This window comes from Anguilla rostrata, unplaced genomic scaffold (genome assembly GCF_018555375.3).
Source record: "Anguilla rostrata isolate EN2019 unplaced genomic scaffold, ASM1855537v3 scaf0064, whole genome shotgun sequence".
Lineage (NCBI taxonomy): Eukaryota > Metazoa > Chordata > Actinopteri > Anguilliformes > Anguillidae > Anguilla > Anguilla rostrata.
The window spans coordinates 1-15000 of record NW_026985639.1 but is presented as its reverse complement, the minus strand read 5'-3'; the positions used below and the strand labels follow the sequence as shown (position 1 = coordinate 15000).

The window sequence follows — 15000 nt, the reverse complement described above, 5'->3', positions numbered from 1 at the left end:
AGTTTGGAATAGCAACAACCACTCCACTGAAATCTGATCCCAAACCACAGGGTGTGTAGCCCCGCCTGCCCCTCCCCACACAGAAAAGAGTGCCATTCCCAGATATGCCCCAAACACATTTTAGAATAACAAACACCGGTAAAGGTGCATGAATGAATTTGGCGAAAGTACGTAAAGCATTTATATACCGTAGATACGCCGTAGCACTTGTATATATTCTAAATATATAATATTCTGCATAGCATGCCTTTGATTTATCATTTTAACATGAAGGAGTTATGTAAGAATGACATCTATTTTCACAAATTAGCAGAGTGCACGTCTCCATGAAATCATGAAAGAATGGGGAACTTCCTCTATGGGTCAAGAGTTTGCCCTCCACTGAGTTCAATGTAGAAAACCAAGGTGACCTAACAACCAAAAAAAAAAACCTCATCTGTCAATTTCTGTGATCATACATTTCAACAGGAGTTGCAGTTTTCAAAACAATGGTCGTTTTGGTCCAGACGTTTTGGGGAAATATTTATTAAAAATGTACACATTTTATTTGTACACATTTTATTACATATTTTCACAATCTGCTTCTCATATTAAGTGTAACGATCGTTAATCTGTTTTCAAAATACTATCGAGGAAGTTCTAGGTTGCTTTCAGAAGTCTGACATTCCCCATTCACTTCGATGGGAGCTCCAATGTTCTGCACTGAACATGCGCAGCACAGGGTTACTTGCGGGTCGTCGCAAGCTCAGGCTCGCAGAAGGCGTGCTTGCCTGTCTAGTTAAATATGCACGGGTATCACAGAAGATCTGTGACGTCGACGTCTGTTTGTTTATAGTTTGACGTCGCAAGTGTGACGTACTTTGAGTGCGACCCGCAACTTGGAATTAGCCAATGTCAGCCAAGTTATTTGCAACCACGAAACGTTTGTTTATATGTATACTTTTATAGATCATATGTTTGGGTATATAGTTAATATGTATAGATTTATGTTTGCAACGTAACATGTGTACGTACGTTCTTAACTTAAGTAGAAAGTTTTCAAAACACTAGCCTACCCCCTTTCTCACACTTACCGGGCGGTAGAAATAGAGTTGCTCGAATCCGTCCCTCTCTCACCGGGATCTTTTGCACCCCGTCCCCAATGAACCCTCGCTCGTGAATGCAAGAAGCTATCATCGGCTCTTCGCTACCGGAGGCTGTTTTCTCGTGCACGGAAAGGTGCACTTTGAAGGGTGAAGTCACATCTTTTCTGAACAACCTTCCCAGCTCTGTCTGAGGTTTCATAGCCCACATGAATCCCATGGGATGAACCCCGACGTAGTCTCCCCCACGAGCCGCAGATTTACTCAGATCGAGCACACCTCCAGTGTCCGCCTCAAAATGAGCGCTAGACACAAACTTATCCTGTTTCTCGTCCGTCAGTGTTGCTCGGAAAATAACTTGCTGTTTCGGGCGCAAACCTTCCACTTTTATATGCACAGGAGTGTCAAATAAACACTTTTTGTCTGGTTTTATATTAAATTTTACCGGGGTAGAAGTGAGTCCATTGCTGGTGTTCACAAAGCGCCGCGCTGCATGAGTAAAGCACGCAGAACCGGGTTTCCTCACGGCAAAAGCCATTTTAAAACCGACAAACATAAGCATCGTGGAACGGACGTAGCCTACAATACCGAGCAAGTGTCACATCGCTCGATATTCCAGATAGTCTGACTGCCGCACTGACCTGAAAACTGAACCCGTGCTGGTGACCTTTGTACAGCCTAAACGGGCGAACCGTGACGCAGACGCACAGCACAGTCACAAAAACAAAGAAAAACGAAAGTCTGTTCAACACAGGGTGGCCAGATGATTCGAGAATCCCCGATGGAAAAGTTTTTTTTCCCTCAAAATGTTAGAAATTTTGTTTTGGATTTTTACAATTTAAAGAAGTGAGTCCCAACCATCTTTCAGGTCCACCGGGTACATAAAGCTAAATTAATTTAAACCTGCAAAGAAAGATAAGTGCTGACAATTAAGAGTGAATTATAAACCTCTCCATTAACTTGTCTCATTACATTAAAGGCATTTAGCAGACGCTCTTATCCAGAGCGACTTACGCAACTTATACAGAATTTAGCTAGGCAGTTATCTTAGTTTTAATACCTGTCAGCTTCTAACAAGGTAGCCAACTGACGTTCACCGGTTTAAATCATGGTAGACGATCTAATCTGAGGAACAGTTCTTAATTTACATCAACCACAACAAGGTAAATATTTATAACCTTTAAGTGTATTTTATCTGTCATAAATAGCTTGTTTTATATGAGTTTATTAATTTAGCAGTTTTATGCTTTTAATTTCTATGAATGATCCTTTGTATCTGCATTGAACTTTTCTTTCATATAGTGAGCACCATAATTAATTGGACAGTGACACATTTTTTGTTATTTTGGTTCTGTACTCTAACACTTTGAGTTTGAAAGGATACAGGGAGGTTGAAGTGCAGACTGTCAGCTTTAATTTGAGGGTATTTTCATCCATATCGGATGAACCGTTTAGAAATGACGGCACCTTTTGTTGTTCCCCCATTTTCGGCTCTTTGAGCCGGCTCTTTTAAGTGAACGTTGGGAGCCGACTCGCATGTCTGAAGAGCCGATTTTTTTTTTAAAACACAAGACAAATAGTTAGATCCTGTAATGTCTAAGTTTTTATTGTTTTGGTGCGAATAAAAAAAAACCTAAACCTAAAACCTACTGGGCCCTTCATGTGCATATCCTCCACGAGGCACATATGGAGCCCCTAAAGGGACATACATTTTTTTTTATTATAAACTTGTGCGCACTACTTACTAAAGCGTGCCGACGATTTAGTAATTCGTGCCCAGGAGTTAATTAAGTCATGCCCACTATTTAGTCATTCGTGCGCACGAATTCATTACATATAGTCTGCATCGGATCCAGAAAGTGTGCATTTAATTATTGCAGCTAAACAGTTGTTATGTATGTCGAATGAATAAAGTAGGCAGCAAGCAGCAGTAAGTTTCAATCACTTCATTTACTGTCTCCGAACGTGACGGTGAAGCCACACTATAGGCTACGCAGCGACGGCCGTCTATCGCCGCGCCCCGTCCCCACAATCGGCTGTTTGTGGGCGTGTCACCTATTTTTTACAGACAGTTGTGTTCGTTAAATGTTGACCGGGTTTAATACTTTTTACAGTCTCTGGTTTAATATCGTGTTTCATATTCATTGTCCTGTCTGAATAAAAATCATTTTGCAGTAACCTAGATCTGAAAGATGTTAGTCAGCTGCCTAGCTAGGCTGTTTAATATCTAGCTAGTGAGTAACAACCAACAACAAAAACATTGTCTGGCTAATTAGCTAGATAACGCCTTCAGAGTTACATCTGGTCAGCTAGCTAGGTGGCTGGTAGAAACGAACAACTTGCAACTAATACATTAGGAAGATGTTTTTGTTTGTTATTGTTTGTTGTTACTCACTATAGCTAGACATTAGACAGCCTAGCTAAGCAGCTTATTAACATTTTTCAGAGGCATTTTGGGATTGCCGGCGGCGCGGCGGGAGCGGCGAGGCCGCAGTGGAGATGGCAAAAATTCAACTTTGACCCCCTCGCCGCGTCGCGGTAACCAATCTGATGTGATATAATGATTTTATTCAAACAGGACAATGAATATGAAACACGATATTAAACCCGGTCAACATTTAACGAACACAACTGTCTGTCAAAAATAGGTGACACGCCCACAAACAGCCGATTTTCCCCCCTCCCCTTCCCCAACAGATTTATGCTCAGTCCTCTCAGTCCTTAGTGATCTCTGAAAAAACAACAGAAATAAAGAACTTTAGCCCCAGAACCATATCCAAAATTCACAAGAAACAACTCAGTGCATTACAGTGTGGGAGTGTGTGGTGTAGTGTATGAGTGTGCAATACAGTGTGACAGTGAACCGTTTGACATTTTTCAAATTGGTAGCAGTTGAGTTTGTCAGTCCTTTTTGATGTTTTAAAGAGGTTATTGACTGTGCCAGCACAGTGTGCAGCAACTTCGTGGTAGTGAGTGTGAGGTAGAGTGTGTGAGTGTGTGGTAGAGTGTGAGAGAGAGGGGTAGAGTGTGTGTGTGTGTGTGTGTGTGTGTGTTAGAGAGCGGTAGAGTGTGTGAGAGAGGGGTAGAGTGTGTGAGTGTGTGAGTGCGTGAGAGAGGGGTAGAGTGTGTGTATGTTAAAGAGCGGTAGAGTGTGTGAGAGAGCGGTAGAGTGTGTGAGCGAGGGGTAGAGTGTGTGAGCGGTAGAGTGTGTGAGAGAGTGGTAGAGTGTGTGTGCGGTAGAGTGTGTGAGTGTGCGGTAGAGTGTGAGAGAGCGGTAGAGTGTGAGAGAAGTGTAGAGTGTGTGTGTGCGGTAGAGTGTGAGAGAGGAGTAGAGTGTGTGTGTGTGCGGTAGAGTGTGAGTGAGGGGTAGAGTGTGGTGGAGTGTGTGAGTGTGTGAGAGAGGGGTAGAGTGTGGTGGAGTGTGTGAGAGAGGGGTAGAGTGTGGTGGAGTGTGTGAGAGAGGGGTAGAGTGTGGGAGTGTGTGAGAGAGGGGTAGAGTGGTGGAGAGTGTGAGTGTGTGAGAGAGGGGTAGAGTGTGTGGAGTGTGTGAGTGTGAGAGAGGGGTAGAGTGTGGGTGAGTGTGTGAGAGGGGATAGAGTGTGGGAGTGTGTGAGAGAGGGGTAGAGTGGTGGAGAGTTGTGTGAGAGAGGGGTAGAGTGTGGTGGAGTGTGTGAGTGTGAGAGAGGGGTAGAGTGTGGTGGAGTGTGTGAGTGTGAGAGAGGGGTAGAGTGTGGTGGAGTGTGTGAGAGAGGGGTAGAGTGTGGTGGAGTGTGAGTGTGTGAGAGAGGGGTAGAGTGGTGGAGTGTGTGAGGGGAGAGGGTAGAGTGGTGGTGGAGTGTGTGAGAGGGTAGAGTGGGGAGTGTGGAGTGTGAGGAGGGGTAGAGTGTGGTGGAGTGTGTGAGAGAGGGGTAGAGTGTGGGAGTGTGTGAGAGGGGGGTAGAGTGTGGGAGTGTGTGAGAGAGGGGTAGAGTGGTGGAGTGGGAGTGTGTGGGGTAGATGTGGTGGTGTGGAGAGGGGTAGAGTGTGGGGTGTGAGTGTAGGGAGTGGGTGTAGAGGGGGTAGAGTGTGGTGGAGGGATGTGGAGAGAGGGGTAGAGTGTGTGGAGTGTGTGAGTGTGTGAGAGAGGGGTAGAGTGGTGGAGTGTGTGAGTGTGTGAGAGGGGTAGAGTGTGGGGAGGTGTGTGAGAGAGGGGTAGAGTGGTGGAGTGTGTGAGAGGGGTAGGTGGTGGAGTGTGAGGGGGTAGGTGTGGAGTGTGTGAGAGAGGGGTAGAGTGTGGTGGGAGTGTGTGGAGAGGGGTAGAGTGTGGTGGAGTGTGAGGAGAGGGTAGAGTGTGGTGAGGTGGGTGAGAGAGGGGTTAGAGTGTGGAGGTGTGAGTGTGTGAGAGAGGGGTAGAGTGTGTGGAGTGTGGTGTGAGAGAGGGGTAGGTGTGGGGAGGGTGTGTGAGAGAGGGTAGAGTGTGTGGAGTAGTGTGAGTGTGTGAGAGAGGGGTAGAGTGGTGGAGTGTGTGAGTGTGTGAGAGAGGGTAGAGTGTGGTGAGTGTGAGGTGAGGGGGTAGAGTGTGGGAGTGTGTGGAGAGGGGTAGGATGTGTGGTGTGTGGTGGTGTGTGGGGGTAGTGTAGGGGTAGAGTGTGGTGGAGTGTGTGAGGTGAGGGGGGTAGAGGTGGTGGAGTGTGTGAGAGAGGGTAGAGTGTGTGGAGGTGTGAGAGGGTAGAGTGGGGGTGGATGTGAGGGTGGAGAGTGTGTGAGTGGTGGGAGGTAGAGGTGGTGGGTAGAGTGGTGGAGGTGTGTGATGTGGAGGGGTAGAGTGTGGTGTGAGAGTGTGAGTGTGTGAGAGAGGGTTAGAGTGTGGTGTGGTGGTGGTGAGAGAGGGGTAGAGTGTGGTGAGGTGTGAGGTGATGAGAGGGTAGAGTGTGGTGGAGTGTGTAGGAGTGTGGTGAGGTAGGGGTAGAGTGGTGGAGTGTGTGAGAGGGTAGTGGGTGAGTGTGGAGGTGGTGTGGAGTGGTGTGAGTGTGTGAGAGAGGGTGTGTGAGTGGTGGAGTGGGTAGTGTGGGAGTGAGAGGGGGGAGTGGTGGTGTGTGAGAGAGGGGTAGAGTGTGGGAGTGTGTGGAGGGAGAGTGGTGGAGTGGTGAGTGTGAGAGGGTAGAGTGTGGTGGAGTGTGTGAGAGAGGGGTAGTGGTGGAGTGTGTGAGGAGGGTGAGTGTGGTGTGTGGAGAGGGTAGAGTGGTGGAGTGTGTGAGAGAGGGGTAAGGTGAAGGGTGGAGGTGTGGTGTGTGAGAGAGGGGTAGAGTGTGTGGAGGTGTGAGTGGTGAGCAGGGGGTAGAGTGTGGTGAGTGTGTGAGAGAGGGTAGAGTGGTGCGTGTGTGAGTGTGTGAGGGGGTAGAGTGTGGGAGCGTGTAGAGGGGAGAGGGTGGAGTGTTTGTGGTAGTGTGAGAGGGTGAGTGTGGTGAGTGTGTGAGAGAGGGTAGAGTGTGTGTGGGTGGTGAGGAGAGGGGTAGAGTGTGGTGGAGTGTGTAGTGAGGAGGGGTAGAGTGTGGTGGTGTGGTGAGAGAGGGGTAGAGTGTGGTGGAGTGTGTGAGAGAGGGGTAGAGTGGTGGAGTGTGTGAGAGAGGGTAGAGTGTGGTGGAGTGTGTGAGAGAGGGGTAGAGTGGTGGAGAGTGTGAGTGTGTGAGAGAGGGTAGAGTGTGGTGGAGTGTGTGAGTGTGTGAGAGAGGGTAGAGTGTGGTGGAGTGTGTGAGTGTGTGGTAGAGGGGTAGAGTGTTTTTTAAAGATGTCACTGAGTGTGTCAGATTCAAGCTCACTGCTGATGAGATATGTAAACACAGGAATGACCATGACTGACCTGCAGCACCTCTCTCTGACATTAACTGCAATGACAGCCGAAACCATGGCAACCAGAACCAGGGAGAACAGCACTGACTTTAGTGCACACAGCGAGAGACCAGGAGATGGTGTTACTGGAGGAACTGGACCTACAGGAAATAAATAACATCACACAGGACCCCACAGAGACAGCTACTGTTACACACTATCACACATGCAAATGAACAAATAAGCACTCACACGTGCACACACACACACACTCAGTGAGAGGAGGTGTTACAGGACAAAACTGAATCAGCAAGAAATGACACAATACCCCACAGAGACAACTGATGCTACACACAAACATATATGCACACACACAAGAACACACACACATTTTTGCATACACACGTTAAAACACACATGTACACACTCATGCACTCTCAATCATTCATACACACAAATACATTCATACACAAACACAAGCAGGAAACATTACAAAGAATAAGCACTACAATCATATCCCATGGTGAACACTACTGCCTACAGCCTTAAATATAAAAAAACAACTGACAGAACCACAGATGCATGGGAAGCATATACACATGTCAGACAGATAAATGTATACAGACACAATATTTGCAAACAGACTTGCAGGCATTATCCACAGACAGACTACATGACTTACAGAGGTCCTTTGTGGATTCTGACCGCGTCTCTGTGTCGACCCGGTTACTGCTGTGGCAGTGGACGGTCCCGTTGGTTGCCGTAGCGGTGATGTTGACTCCTGTCAGTGAGGTTGTATTTGCTACCTGTGTGCAGTGGGCGTGGTCACAGGTGTAGCTGGCCCAGGTGTCTTTAGCAGAGCAGTTCACTGACATGTTACAGAACCCTCCAGCAGAGGAGAGTAACGCCACTTCCACCTGGGGTGTGGGCGGGGCCTCTGCAAAACAACAACCAATCCACAGGGCTAAAGCTGTGGCACATTCCATCATATAGACTCATAGGGATCTCCTACATCATATCATGTTATGTCATAATGATCCTGTATATTTCAAATGTTATCATGTTATAATAATCTCAGAAATCACGTCATGTAATATAATCTCATGATAATCTCAGAAGTCACATTTATCTACAGAATTACACTGTTATTTAAATGCATTAATGTTGATCTATTCTACACCCATATCTTTCCTGCACCCATTTGTTTGTCTGTTTACAGCACAGACTGTAAAACTGTATTATTCCTACCTTGAACTGTGACCCTGTAGGTAGCAACATTGCTTTGTTGTCCTTTATGGTTAATTGTCGTTGCTGTGTAGATTCCACTGTGTCTCTCCTGCATGTTCTTCAGCAGCAGAGAGAAGTTCTTCTCATCAAATTCTGTCCTGGTTTTATAATCTCCAAATGTTTCCAGATATTTAGACTGAAGAATGTATCCCAGTACAGCTGTAGTGCCATTAACAGTCCACAGAAACTCGAGAAACTGTAATTCTTCATATCCCTGCACATCCAGACGAACAGAGCCTCCCTCACGCACAAACAAAGACTCCTCAGCTCTGGAAACTGGAAAGAAACAGAAAATGTACATTTAAAAACTTTCAATCAAACGCTGTTCTGCAGATACTATATGCCACACATTATACCATTAAATGCAAGCATACAGTTACAAGATATTATTGCACATTATGTTCTATTCCTGTTATGCCAGTGCCTATTCAATGCTCCTGGAGTTGACCAAATTTAAGAATCCAGTATCTTCAACAGGGCACGGCACTAATAATCCCTTCTGGACGTAAATGCTGTTCGTTGGCATGAGAGAGCAGAAAAATATGCTAATGAATCTTTACTAAGTATAAAATACCAACCAAATAAAAGTGCCTATAGACAGAAATCAAAAAGATGGAAGCAAGTGTTGCTTTGCAGGTGACAAAGGTGATAAAGAGGTATGAACCACACAAAATAAGAAGTAAGTGACCTATTATATAAATGCACATTATAAATAGATGAAGTGCACTGTACCTGAGGACAGCAGTGTGGACACCAACAGGACGAGCATTTTCAGTATGAGAGAGATCAGTGACTTCCTCTGTAGCAGTTAAGGTGTGTGTGTGTGTGTGTGTGTGTGTGTGTGTGTGGTAGGGGGGCTTTAAAATAAAAGGCTCTGTGTGGGTTGAGTTATTTTCCTTTCTCAACTTGTGCTAGCTCACAAACTTCACACAGGAAGTTTATCTCACGTGAAGATTGCAGAGGCTGCAGTGTGGTTGACTACCTCCTGTTTGTATTTCAGTTTCTGTGCATATCACCACAGTATTGCATAGCTGAGAATGACCATTATGGACTTTATATGTAAACTCCAAGCTTAAAGAGCAAGTGAGTTTAAACGTTTTGTAAAAGCATTCTAGATCTATACATTTATACTTGTTAATACATGTCCATTGTAAAGTGACTGCTTTGTATATTACTCATCATATATTATATATTAGCTTTTTTGTTATTATATGACCACTATCCATATTACAACAGAAACAACGGAAATGAGAAAGAGAACAAATGAAAAACACGCCCTGTTTTAGCTTTACCAGTGGAGAGCAGTGGAGCCACAGTCAGCCCTTGCTCGGTACATATTCGATCTGATACCGAAGTGAAACCTTTTTTTGTGAATACATTTATAATTCAAAAAATGTGTTATTTTGGTTGATTCCATAGAATCATTGATAAAGTACAATGTTAGTTGAAAATATTGTACTTTATCAATGATTCTATGGAATCAACCAAAATAACACATTTTTTGAATTATAAATGTATTCACAAAAAAAGGTTTCACTTCGGTATCAGATCGAATATGTACCGAGCAAGGGCTGACTGTGGCTCCACTGCTCTCCACTGGTAAAGCTAAAACAGGGCGTGTTTTTCATCCTCTGTTCATCCATACAAGTAACACCTATGCAATTTACATATAGTTCCCATTATGGGCAGAGTATATCTACTGCACACTCATCTTGACATTACAATGAATCCATGCTGTTAAAAACTTGCGTAAGTCACTCTGGATAAGAGCGTCTGCTAGATGCACGTAATGTAATGTAAGGTAACGTAATGTAATGTAATTTAATGTAATGTAACATAATGTAATGTAATTTAATGTAATGTAACATAATGTAATGTAATGTAATGTAACGTAACGTAATGTAATGTAATGTAATGTTACATAATGTCATGTAATGCTTGAGCAGTTTGTGCTAAGCCTGCTGACAGCCACTGCTCACTGGATGCGCTGCCATAGACACAAACTCGCTGGATGCTGCCGTTGCCCTGGCGGAGGATCACCTCAGCGCCCTCCTACCTCGTTCACCGGCACCTGCCCCCGCCTCCTCTCCCTACCTTATCCCCCCACAGTCCCCAGTCTCAGTGCTTGCAGCGCCGGACACTCAGAGATCTCCTCAAGCGCCTGGGCAGGACGGCCATTACCGGTCGCTGCCAGGATCAGGTTCCCTGACCCTCGCTTACACTGCAGCCAACAGGACGGCCCCCGTCTACTTACAGGACATGATTCAGTTCTATACCCCTGCTCGACCACTCTGCTCTGCGGCAGCAGGGTGCCCTGCACCCCCTCCCACTCGAGTAAAGGGATCACGGAGCTTCTCCACCCTAGCTCCCCAGCGGTGGAACGAACTCCCCGTCCCTCTTCGAACCTCTCCCTCACTACCCATCTCTGCCGTGGTCTGAAGACGCATCTCTTCAGACTATACCTGGACTAACTGCCACCACTCTGTGAATAATTTCACATTAAATCCCCTCTTTCATGACACTCATGTTACATGTACCCCCATTCCAGCACTTTTCAGTAATTTGTATTTGTCCTAATATTGTAGCTTGTTCTTCTCCCTAGTTTGGCTTGGCATAAGTTAGGTCAGAATAATGTTCACTGCGTGAACTGAACTGTGCTCTTGGCTATAAATAGCTGTACAAAATGAGTATTGTACCTTATCGAACCTGTGTATTGTAGTTGTCCAATGACCATGGTATGCACTTTTGTACGTGGTCAGGAGGGGATGTCCCGATACCGGTATGGATTCAAGGGGGTACAGGACAGGCTTTGCTGGATTCAGGGTGTAAACAAACCATAATTCACCAAAGTTTGGTTTGGCTCAAGGCATTGGTGGAAGCATCGTGGGTGTCAATAAGGTGTGTGCATGGGGATATTCACGATTACCCAGTGGTGCTGTGGTTAGCTCCTGCATATCACTTACCTCTTATTGGGTACTGATTGGCCAAGGTTTACTAGTGTAGTGTAATCTACCTCTGCACTGGAACAGATACTGCAGCAGCTGTGCTATCACACCACCAAGGCAGAAAAGAGCTGAGAGTCAATGTTCCCTGATGGTGCTCCTCATTTATACCCAGGATCTATTCCACTGCATTAGAGTGGAGGAGCACTGCAGAAAAGCAGCACTGGAGATGCAGGGGATCGAACCCTGGACCTCATACATGCAAAGCATGCGCTCTACCACTGAGCTACATCCCCTACCCATTAAGTCCTATTGAGCAAAACATTTTCCATTCACAGGCAACGAACAATATATATATATATACATATATATATATATATATATATATATATATATATATATATATATATATATATATATATATATATATATTATATATATATATATATATATATATATATATATTATATATATATATATATATATATATATTATATATACATGTATATACATACATACACATATACACCCGGAAGCAGCAATGAGCGGGTGTAAGCGGGTACTGGGTACCTCTGTATACGCAGGCTTCTGTCATAGTCAATCTCTTAATCAGTTAAGGTGGCTGAATATGGCTTCCACCATAATTGTGTGGTTAAACTTCAGCACAACAGAGGTTTGGCTTTTTGCCATTTGCTGTCAGTGAACTCCATTCATTTCACACAGATGGCTTCAGGTTTCCACACTCTGAGCGAATGAGAGACAACGGATGTCAGTTTGTGATTGAATCTATTTTTCAGTTGGAATTAATTGCCATATAGTACAAACCACACAGTAAATGAAATATAAGTGGGTATATATAAGTATATGTGAGTATATATAAGAGGTGAGAGGTAAAGCACAAAGCCGTAAGGCTGTATAATATCCAAATCTTGGGGGAGGGGCAAATTAAAGCTGTTGGAGATGCTGGGGATTGAACCCAGGACCTCATACATGCGAAGCATGCACTCTACCACTGAGCTACATCCCCCACACATGGAGGGTCAATGGGGATGCAATCCATTCACAGGCAGTGAAAAAATTATATCAATGCACCCACAAACAGCAATGAGTGGGTTTCAGACGTTAAAGTTATATTATTATTTTATGGATTTCCAGGCAGAAGAGGTGATGGTAATGGTAAAGGAAGATGTTTTTATTGTAATTTGATGAATTCCTGCCAAACTTAATATTTCAAATAACATGAGTACCCAGATTGTGTGTGCTTGCTTTCATTTTGTTCTTTCATTTGGCTTCTGAGATAGTTTTTGATTTTGTAGTGCCCCCTATTCATAGATTTGAATATACCTACAGCTATATATTGGGGAGCCACCCTTAAACATGAATACAAAATTTAATTTCAATAGGACTACCTGGTAGTTATCGCAGGTCCCATTTTAAACTTCATTGGCTAATGGCAGCCATTATGGTCCTTTATGGTGCCTAGAAACTGTTCCATTGTATGGAGACAAGAGAAGCGCAGCAGAAAAGCAGCACTTGGAGATGGTGGGGATTGAACCCAGGAACTCATACATGCAAAGCATGTGCTCTACCACTGAGCTACATCGCCACCCCATCATCTGCTGGTGAGCAAAACATTTTCCATTTACAGGCAATGCACAATATATAAATTTTAAAAAGTCAAAAAATGCGCTATTAGTATCTAATTTAAAAAATTTAGAAGAAAAACCAGCAAACACAGTTGTTCCCCAGGACCAGGGTTGGGAGACACTGGCGTAAAGCATGGGTGTCCAAGCTTATCTAAAGAGGGCCAGTGTGGGTGCAAGTTTTTTCTTTAGCCCAGCTCTACAACACTACAGTGCTGATTCAACTAATTAACTAAAACGGTCTTAATACCTTGGTAAGTAGAACCAGGTCTCTACACTGCACTCACGCCAGCCCCTTTCAGATAAGACTGGACATTCCTGCCTTAAAGTAAGAGAATAAGGTGATTATTTTATGGACTTCCAGGCAGCAGAGGCAGTGGTGACTGAGGTAAAGCACGAAGCCTTAAATAACATCATGGGAGGGGGCAAACTAAAGCATCACTGGAGATGCAGGGGATCGAACCCTGGACCTCATACATGCAAAGCATGCGCTCTACCACTGAGCTACATCCCCTACCCATCATCTCCTATTGAGCAAAACATTTTCCATTCACAGGCAACGAACAATATATATACATACATATATATACATACATACACATATACACCCGGAAGCAGCAATGAGCGGGTGTAAGCAGGTACTGGGTACCTCTGTATACGCAGGCTTCTGTCATAGTCAATCTCTTAATCAGTTAAGGTGGCTGAATATGGCTTCCACCATAATTGTGTGGTTAAACTTCAGCACAACAGAGGTTTGGCTTTTTGCCATTTGCTGTCAGTGAACTCCATTCATTTCACACAGATGGCTTCAGGTTTCCACACTCTGAGCGAATGAGAGCCAACGGATGTCAGTTTGTGATTGAATCTATTTTTCAGTTGGAATTATTTGCCATATAGTACAGACCACACAGTAAATGAAATATAAGTGGGTCTGACCGGTTTACACATCTGGGATGAGAATATGGGATTTTTTTAAAGAGCACATATAGCTATTAGAGGTGAGAGGTAAAGCACAAAGCCATAAGGCTGTATAATATCCAAATCTTGGGGGAGGGGCAAATTAAAGCTGTTGGAGATGCTGGGGATTGAACCCAGGACCTCATACATGCGAAGCATGCGCTCTACCACTGAGCTACATCCCCCACACATGCAGGGTCAATGGGGATGCAATCCATTCACAGGCAGTGAAAAAATGATATCAATGCACCCGCAAACAGCAATGAGTGGGTTTCAGACGTTAAAGTTATATTATTATTTTATGGATTTCCAGGCAGAAGAGGTGATGGTAATGGTAAAGGAAGATGTTTTTTATTGTAATTTGATGAATTCCTGCCAAACTTAATATTTCAAATAACATGAGTACCCAGATCGTGTGTGCTTGCTTTCATTTTGTTCTTTCATTTGGCTTCTGAGATAGTTTTTGATTTTGTAGTGCCCCCTATTCATAGATTTGAATATACCTACAGCTATATATTGGGGAGCCACCCTTAAACATGAAAACCAAATTTAATTTCAAGAGGACTACCTGGTAGTTATCACCTATGTTGTTGCAGGTCCCATTTTAAACTTCATCGGCTAATGGCAGCCATTATGGTCCTTTATGGTGCCTAGAAACTATTCCATTTCATGGAGACAAGAGAAGGGCAGCAAAAAAGCAGCTCTTGGAGATGGTGGGGATTGAACCCAGGACCTCATACATGCAAAGCATGCGCTCTACCACTGAGCTACATCCCCACCCATCATGTCCTCTTGAGCAAAACATTTTCCATTCACAGGCAACGAACAATATATATACATATACACATATATACATACATACACATATACACCCGGAAGCAGCAATGAGCGGGTGTAAGCAGGTATTGGGTACCTCTGTATACGCAGGCTTCTGTCATAGTCATTCTCTTAAGTCAAAAAATGCGCTGTTGGTATCTAATTTTAAAAAACTAGAAGAAAAACCAGCAAACACAGTTGTTCCCCAGGACCAGGGTTGGGAAACACTGCCATAAAGCATGGGTGTCCAAGCTTATCTAAAGAGGGCCAGTGTGGGTGCAAGTTTTTTCTTTAGCCCAGCTCTACAACACTACAGCACTGATTCAACTAATTAACTAAAACGGTCTTAATACCTTGGTAAGTAGAACCAGGTGTCTACACTGCACTCACAACAGCCCCTTTCAGATAAGACTGGACATTTCTGCCTTAAAGTAAGTGAATAAGGTGATTATTTTATGGATTTCC

The 15000-nt window shown here is 44.2% G+C and overlaps 2 protein-coding genes and 6 non-coding genes across 8 annotated transcripts; all 8 read right to left on the bottom strand.

Annotated features, from left to right (window-relative positions):
* Positions 1–221: 221 nt before the first annotated feature.
* Positions 222–2227, bottom strand: LOC135246211 (acyl-coenzyme A thioesterase 3-like). Its single transcript, XM_064319734.1, has one exon. It carries the CDS (start codon positions 1642–1644, stop codon positions 1039–1041), a length of 606 nt encoding a protein of 201 aa, XP_064175804.1. The 5' UTR covers positions 1645–2227; the 3' UTR covers positions 222–1038.
* Positions 2228–6659: 4432 nt separating this feature from the next.
* LOC135246212 (mucin-3B-like) lies at positions 6660–9246 on the bottom strand (the record flags this gene model as incomplete). The annotated part of the gene is made up of 4 exons (XM_064319735.1): positions 8910–9246; positions 8139–8453; positions 7573–7827; positions 6660–7051 (listed from the first exon to the last, which is right to left on the bottom strand). Coding segments are annotated over exons 1-4 (999 nt in total), but the record flags the coding sequence as incomplete, so codon positions are not given.
* Positions 9247–11343: 2097 nt separating this feature from the next.
* Positions 11344–11415, bottom strand: trnaa-ugc (transfer RNA alanine (anticodon UGC)). Its single transcript has one exon. It is a non-coding gene; the product is annotated as a tRNA-Ala (tRNA).
* A 659-nt stretch (positions 11416–12074) lies between these two features.
* Positions 12075–12146, bottom strand: trnaa-cgc (transfer RNA alanine (anticodon CGC)). Its single transcript has one exon. It is a non-coding gene; the product is annotated as a tRNA-Ala (tRNA).
* Positions 12147–12653: 507 nt separating this feature from the next.
* Positions 12654–12725, bottom strand: trnaa-ugc (transfer RNA alanine (anticodon UGC)). Its single transcript has one exon. It is a non-coding gene; the product is annotated as a tRNA-Ala (tRNA).
* Positions 12726–13204: 479 nt separating this feature from the next.
* On the bottom strand, positions 13205–13276 carry trnaa-ugc (transfer RNA alanine (anticodon UGC)). Its single transcript has one exon. It is a non-coding gene; the product is annotated as a tRNA-Ala (tRNA).
* A 556-nt stretch (positions 13277–13832) lies between these two features.
* trnaa-cgc (transfer RNA alanine (anticodon CGC)) lies at positions 13833–13904 on the bottom strand. The gene has a single exon. It is a non-coding gene; the product is annotated as a tRNA-Ala (tRNA).
* Positions 13905–14424: 520 nt separating this feature from the next.
* trnaa-ugc (transfer RNA alanine (anticodon UGC)) lies at positions 14425–14496 on the bottom strand. Its single transcript has one exon. It is a non-coding gene; the product is annotated as a tRNA-Ala (tRNA).
* Between the last annotated feature and the right edge of the window lie 504 nt (positions 14497–15000).

Coding starts and splice junctions, on each gene's coding strand:
- LOC135246211 (XM_064319734.1), bottom strand. CDS start 1,644: ATGCTTATGTTTGTCGGTTTTAAAATGGCTTTTGCCGTGAGGAAACCC.